Genomic DNA, 7,764 nt, shown 5'->3' on the forward strand with positions numbered 1-7,764 from the left:
CGTTTATGTCAGAACCGGTGCCATCATGGCACCGGATACCGGTACCCATCCCTAGTTCTCAGTCATATGTGCTAAATCTCGCTTTGTGGAAGTGCATGTTGCTATCTTGGAGGATAGAGTTCTGGCCCAGACTGTGGAGATATGGGACTGCCACTGGTTGCAGAATCTCAATGTCAATATCTCTGTTCCTTGACATGGATGAAACTAATGACAAGACTTGCTTTTCTAGTAAGGGAGCTGCTGCCTCACAACATCACACTGATTCCACCAAACGTTGTCACCCATGGTGCAGCAATCAGCACATCATTCTCTGTGTTTGCTCCACACTTTCACTCCATGCCTTAGGCAGATTCAGGACACATTGCTGAACATAACATTCCTCTACATGTTCAGGTTCTAGTGCAGATGTTGCTGACACCAGCTTAAACAGGCCGGACTGTGAAGTTCAGTCATGTTAAGCCCCGTGAGTCTGGGATAGGCGGCTTGCAGCCCATTCAGGATTGTCTGAGGACAGAGTTGTCAGCCATTGTCGCGAAATCAATCAATGTAGAGCAGTGTCACAAACCACGGAGGCCCCAGAAAAGTGCAATCAAACGATGAGTTTATAAACAGCCCGGAGAGAACATCAACATATGTCTTCTGACCAAAATACATGTTACATGGTACACCCCCCCCCATGGCGTCAATGACAGATTAAAATAGGTTCCAGACATTAGTCACAGTTAACCGTACATCTTTAATAGCTATAAGCAGACATAGAACTTCTCCTTTCTATAACACCTTCCATACAAGGTAATAAACTTCAAGCCCTCAGGGTCTCTGAGGCAAATTATTGACTCTGATCGTCTGTTACCAAGTAGAATAAAATATATTAAGACACCAAATGAATTCAGGCCTCAGGCCGGATACATTCCTAGAGTGTGTGTATTATGTGTACTGTAAGCATGCATTGCAGTTATCCTTCTATGTTCTAGTTTCCCTCAGCATGTATCACCTGGACAGTCACGCCAGTGAAGCTTAAGACCCTTAATGAACCGAACATCAACTCAAAATAAGCACAGATATGCAATGTGTATAAAATACTTCCAACCGTACTTGTAATAAAAGTAAACATAATAAAAGGATCCTTAAATGAAGATCTTCAATAAGCAACTTTAATGCAATCCCAATACTATACGAAATATTATTAAATGGAACAATGCTGTAAAGAATGATATTAATGCAGGTATAATGATGCAGATTGTATGGCAGGAATAAAATAATTTCTATATCTCCACATTCCCTCTTTTGACATTCCAAAAAAGGAATGTCACCACACCTCGTGTTGTATCACTCCTCAGCCCACTCTATGGCATCTAAGTTCCTCAGGTAGATTGAATCCACCCGTCCAGGGTCCGCAACCCTAGCCATCGTTTTACCAAGAATCCTCTGACACAAGGAATGACACAACAACCACAGGTGACCAGTATCCCTAAAAGTGTAGCGAATGAAACCATTGCTGACATAGCCAAACCTTTCCACCGTCCAAACACGGATCCATTCATACGTATTCACACCAGGTATTGCTAATAGTGGCGACCCCCGCGCAAATAATCAGATTCTGCACTCTCAGCAACATGAGCTCATTCATTTGTTTTATTCTGTTTTGTTTGTTTTTTTTGTTTTTTTTAGGAAACTAGTTTTTTATGCTTTTGACTGGATTGAATCGCTACAATCCTTTTAGACGGGGACTTAGACCTAATCCGGTCCCCACAGGTAGCTTTCTCCTCAGCCAGTTGTAATCTGGAAAGCCCACCTTATGTTTGTTCTCCCGAGAATTTTCAGCGCTGTTATTCACTGTTGCAGGCCTGCTTAGAACAAAAATGAGAAAAAGAGAGCTGATTATTAGCTCATCAAAGCACAAAACAAAATCACCTGACAGGTTTTCTCTAAGTGCACTGTTACAAAAATCATGGGCCCCTCTCAGACAAACTGACCGAATCAATCCATCACTACAACAACAACCTCAAAAATCTTAAACACAGAACATTTTGCCACAAGTTCTTCAAGGTCCTGGCACTCTGAAGTCAACTGACATAATTTAACCTGCTAAATACACAGAAAGTCTTGTTAAACGCCACACAGTCACAGTGTCTCCTCCAGTGCAAGCTTCACTCACACAGTCAGACAGGAAACCCAAGTTCCTCTTTTTCTTTTCCTGTCCCGAGTCATTCATCTACTTTGCATACCAAGTCGTCTCTCAAGAAGTTGCCGTGAAAAGAGAAATACATGTTCAAACATTACCACCTTATTAAATTATTTTATTTCTTTCTACAGTGATCACTGGTTTTGATCACTCAGTACGAGAGCACTCCTAAGTCACTCTTTTAAAACTACTTTAATCACTGTTTCTTTTTTCCATAACTCCCTTGTCATATAGCTTCTTTGAGCTATTCCTCAGCTTCAAACTCAAGTGTATTTTATTAAACATTCACACCAGTCTGTCACTCATACTAGTAGCAAGCTGATCTTCATTGCGTATGTTCGTGTTCTAAGCCAGGTTTAATCAATGTCTATGCATTAATCATCATGAGCTTGTCTTGTCTTTGTAAGGTTAATGTATTTTCTGTTTGTGTGTGTGTGATTTTGCATGTGTTGCTTTGCAGTGTTTCAGACTCCTTCACAATTTTCCCTTTAAACAGTCAATTTTCTCCTTCCCAAATTTGCTAACCCAAATTTTGATTTCCCACCTTAAATAACAGCATTCCTGGTCCTCAGCCAGAAGTTAGGGCCCACTTGTCAGGTTTATGGAGACATGGTGCTGTGAACAATTCAACCAGAAAGAGAGGGAGTGTTTTCTGTCTTTGGCTCATCACTGGTCATTGTTAATGACATTTCCCCCTCCGCCTCAGCCCAGCGGCTTTACCCTTGAAGTCCCGTCTTCTTCACTTCATCTCACCAGTGAGTCTGAGCTCACAGGGACTGAGGCCAAGTAATCGAGACTGTGCCTGCCTTAGGTTGTCCCAGGGTTTCGAGGTGGGATCTTACCCGTCATGGGCTATCCAGCCTTCCATACTCGCCTGATACGGGGGTCAGGTGGGCAGGGGTGCTGTGAGGGGAGGGGACACACTGGCTCTGGAAATTAAAGGAGTGTAAGCTGCTTCCTTCATTGCATCTTATATTATAATCAGGTTTAATTCATGCATCTTTTCACTGAGCTGTGGATTCAACTATCTCACTTCTGATTCATTCCTAAAATAATTTCACATATGGCACTTTGTGTATGTGTGTTTTCTATTCATTAATGTAATTGTCAGTTATTTTCTCTCTTTATTTTACTTTTTTATCTGTTTGTTTGTGACGTTCTACTTTAGTTCTACTAAATCTTGATGTAAAAACAATACCCCCTCTTTCACGCACACACTCTGCAGTTTGCCTACGCACACACTTCTCTCTCAGACTTCCTCTGTTCACACACTCGCCTATGAGTTATTATTAGTTATTTATTATTTTGTACAAATCACACAGAATCATTCAAATCGAGTACTCACAGCATTCACACACTTAGAATCACTCAAAATATGCTTTCCTAAGAGTATTTTATCAAACATGCTTTCAAGAATCAGAAAGAGGAAGTAGACAGCACTCAGTAACTGCGTCTGTCCTCTTAAAAGAGAAGCGAAATAAACACATATGGGACAATTCTCCCCATCTTAGACAAAATGTGACCTTAAATGTCCTTTTCTAAGTCATGTTCTTCTCTATACACAACTCTTGGCCTCCAGGGCATAACCTTTGGACTTATAACTCTGATATAAGTCCACACAGTACGGAGAACCTGCAAGTTCAGTTTTTTCTTTTTTAAATTCTCCACACACTTGAAGAACTGTTTGTCATTTATCTGCCCAAGAACTTCATCAAATGGACCTCGCCGGGTCCAGTAATCTTCAGCACATGTATCTCACCGCTGCCAGTGAGGATTTAAAACAGTTTCTTGTCAGCATTCACTTATCAAATGGACCGCAGCCGATCCAGCAATATCGACACAATTGTGTATCCTCATGTACACAACTTAATCTTCACTGGTATCACAGCACATCTAGTAATATCTTCAGAATTACTTCATCATAGTAAACATTGATTTTCCTTTAAAATCAATTTACCATTAGAACTCAAGATCACAGCTGATTCGATTCTCTGAAATCCTGAGTCAGTTAAACACCTTGCTCAACTCAAGGTGTCCTCTTTCTCGGACTTCCTCGTCCGAGCTCACTCTTTTTACCCCGGCATCTCCACCAGAATGTTACGAGATCCTTAAATGAAGATCTTCAATAAGCAACTTTAATGCAATCCCAATACTGTACGAAATATTATTAAATGGAACAATGCTGTAAAGAATGATATTAATGCAGGTATAATGATGCAGATTATATGGCAGGAATAAAAGAATTTCTATATCTCCACACCATATTGTCCTGCAAACTTTGACTTGAAAGTCTGTCTGCAGTTCCCAAGTGCTGACAGAATGAGGACACAGTCTTTTTGTGGTTTCGTCTTCTTTGGACGCCCACTTTGTTGGTATTGACAAGTTTTTTTATGGGTGGACACACATACTCAACTCTGCTGCTTAATACACAAATGCATTTTCCTTATAGATACCATTTAAGGGGAAGTAATAGTATAAGACTTATTAAGTTTAGGGCGCACATAGCTCAGTAGGTAGAGTGGCCGCCCCCATGATCGGAAGGGTGGGGGTTCGAATCCACTGAGGTATGCTTGCCCAGAGGTATGCATTTGACCCATACCTCTGGGCAAGGTATGGGTCAAATGGAGAGAGAGTGCTTTCCCCATGGGAATCAATAAAATCCACATTATTATTAAACGTTTGCCATGTAATAATAGACTGTAAATGTGACATTACTTTCCATTATAGGGGAGACATGAACTCTCTCTTCTGCCTAATGAGGACCAATGAACTATTTAAGATTCTTGTTAAAAATCTGTTTATGTTGACTAAAAGATAGGTAAGATTTTGTGTTGGATATGGATACACAGTGACTTGACAGAGATTTGACACAGATGCATTCTTAGAGCCAATTTCATGAACTCATCCTTTTCCCATCTAAACCTGCACATCTCTCTCTCTCTCTCTCTCTCTCTCTCTGACTTTGTGACTGCAGGTTTCTTCATCTTCCTTTGGTTTGTGATGTCACTGAGAAAGGCTAAAACCTCGGCTACTAAGATGAGCAGTGAAACACGCAGCACTAATAGCTAGTAGCAACACCTCCATAAGAATCTGTGTGGGTTGGTATAATTCATATTGTGATACAGTGACAACATGATTATTTCTGTTTTAAATCATGATGTTTATTTATAGAACAGCACAGCAGAAAAGACAGCTGAGCAAGTGTGAACATTAATGTTATGTTTGAAGTATTATTGATGAAATACATGGAGTAAAACATTTGTGGTAAGGAATTAATCTCTCGTAAGAGCAACTTAGAGGATGGTTTCCCTATGCATTGTAAGCTTTTCCATATTTGAGCACAGTTTTCTGCCTAAAGTCAGTCATTTACATATATGCATGTTTTATAATTATCTCAGTTATAATTTCTTATTATTTTAATGTATATTAAACAGCAAATTTGTATCTGAACATATATTCTTGCATACCTTGAGTGCCAGTATTAAAAGCATAATCATGTTACTGCATGCTTGTTTAGCCCTTGACAGGAAAACAATTATGGTTTACCGAGTTTATGACTAAAACTGTAGATATCAATCCACGTTAAACCAATCAGATCTGAACAGTTCCAACTTGACTCCTTAAGAATCAACTGATATTTATTAATTTGTAGAATACAATTCTAATGTAATGCAATATGGCCAGACAGATTTTTACTTTGATTAACTGATAAAATTTAGAGTTAAAACCATCTAATGCCAAAATCTTGTTTTATTGTCAGTGGCTGGGTCTGTGACCCAGCATTTTCAGTTTATGTTTTTAATTTCTTTTGTTATATTTTGAGATAATGTTGAGTTCTAGGGTTATTAATAGTTTGCCTTGAGTTTTAGTCTAGGTTATGTTTCACCTAGGTCTTCTTTGTTAGTTTGTCATGTATTTCTTGTCTGCGTGTTTCATATCGTCAAACCTGTGTTATCATGTCTACGTCTCTCCATGTTTGGTTTTTTATTTTGACAGTCTTGTGTTTCCATGTTCAATGTATATGCTTATTTTTACTTTTGTCCTGTGGTGTCATTATGTTCATTCCAGTCAGCTGCTTCCCCATATGTGTATTTCCACCTCCTCTGATCACCTCCTGTGTGTATTTAGTCTGTTTTTTAATTCAGTCTTTGTCATGTCGTCTGTGTTCCTTCCTCCCATGTGACGTCAGGTTAAAGATTTCATGATTCTGTTCATGTCACTTTTTTAATAGTTAGTTTTCTCAGTCTAGGTTTCAGTTTAGCTTTTCCCTCGCTTTGCCTTTTTTTGTATTTCATGTTTAATCAGCCATAATAAACGGTGCTCCTTTTGTCTAAACTCAGGTCCGTCTCCTTCCATGTCTGCACTTGAGTCCCCCTTCTCACTTCCCCTTCTTACTTTGTCCAAAAGACAAAACTCCTAAACACAAACTTAACAATGTAGTGTATGCTGTACATTGTAGCGAGGAATGCCCAGGCCTCTACATTAGAGAGACCAAACAGCATAAATGTTTAACTATATACAAGTGTACACTCATACAATACACACATAAAACAATTTAAACCAAAACAACTGCAAACTACATTTTTACATAAACTAAGCACCCTATGGTTAAGACCCGATAAATGATAATATAAGCTAAATGCTGAGCTTATATTATATCTGTGTGACAAATACCTTAACAGCGGCCTCCCATGGACGAACATGACAGAGCCTGCCTGAAACTAGGAGAAAAATTGAAACGGGAGTGGCATTCAGGGAGGGAAACATGGGTGTATGGGGCGCGGGAGCCAACCCTGATGCGCGGCCTGTGAAATGCTACCCAGGGGTACTCTGGGACCCCCGGGGTCCGGAGCTGCCCCAACGGGGAGCATGAGGGTTAATACCTTACTCTTGCCTTAATCTATAAAAATGAGAACAAGGCTTCAATGTTCATGTTGTGCATTTTCCATTGTTATACCCCTCCGACCTGTCTTCCCCATGTGATGTTTGTGTAATGTATGTATGGTCGGAAGGGTAAGATGGCACTGGCACGGCTGGCAGCCTTAACCCAATTTCCCTCGGGATGAATAAAGTATTATCAATCAATCAATCAATCAATCAATAGAACACAATGAGATAGTTCAATCACTGAGAGGAACATTTACTATATTCATGCAATTAATTGTTTTTAAAAAATTGTGTGAATTTTTGTATTGATGTATTTTTCTTAACTTCATCTGTAAAGGGCTCACTTAGGGCTGGGGATCAATTTTGATTCCTATAATCGATTTGATTCCGATTCACAAGGTCCCGATTAAATTCAATTCACTTTTGACTCAGACAGTCAGAAATATTATAATTCTAATCATTTATCAGTACATGTTCATATTTTTATATCTATGTATAAAAACAAAGCTGACACTTTGTGTCAAAGTAACTGAGGATAAAACACAGAAAAACATGAAGGAGACCTCGCCTGGGTTTTTATAGATGCCAGTCAGGCTTGAAAAACACCATTTTCAAGCCTGACTGGCATCGTGTTCAGTAGCATGGATTGAATCCATCGCCGTCTAAGTATATTTGGTAAGGACAACAATTTA

General features: G+C 39.4%; 1 protein-coding gene across 1 annotated transcript in view; it reads left to right on the forward strand.

Moving 5' to 3' along the window:
- LOC102296089 (adhesion G-protein coupled receptor G1) overlaps nt 1–7,201 on the forward strand; it is a 9,661-nt gene extending 2,460 nt beyond the window's left edge. Inside the window, exon 6 of the mRNA XM_005929224.3 lies at nt 5,160–7,201. Coding sequence (XP_005929286.1) covers nt 5,160–5,254 — 95 coding nt within the window. The 3' untranslated portion in view covers nt 5,255–7,201. The remainder of the gene's footprint in view (nt 1–5,159) is intronic.
- The last annotated feature ends 563 nt before the right edge of the window (nt 7,202–7,764 follow it).

Source organism: Haplochromis burtoni, unplaced genomic scaffold (assembly GCF_018398535.1).
Source record: "Haplochromis burtoni strain Fernald_Lab_line unplaced genomic scaffold, NCSU_Asbu1 Contig_121, whole genome shotgun sequence".
Taxonomy (NCBI): Eukaryota; Metazoa; Chordata; class Actinopteri; order Cichliformes; family Cichlidae; genus Haplochromis; species Haplochromis burtoni.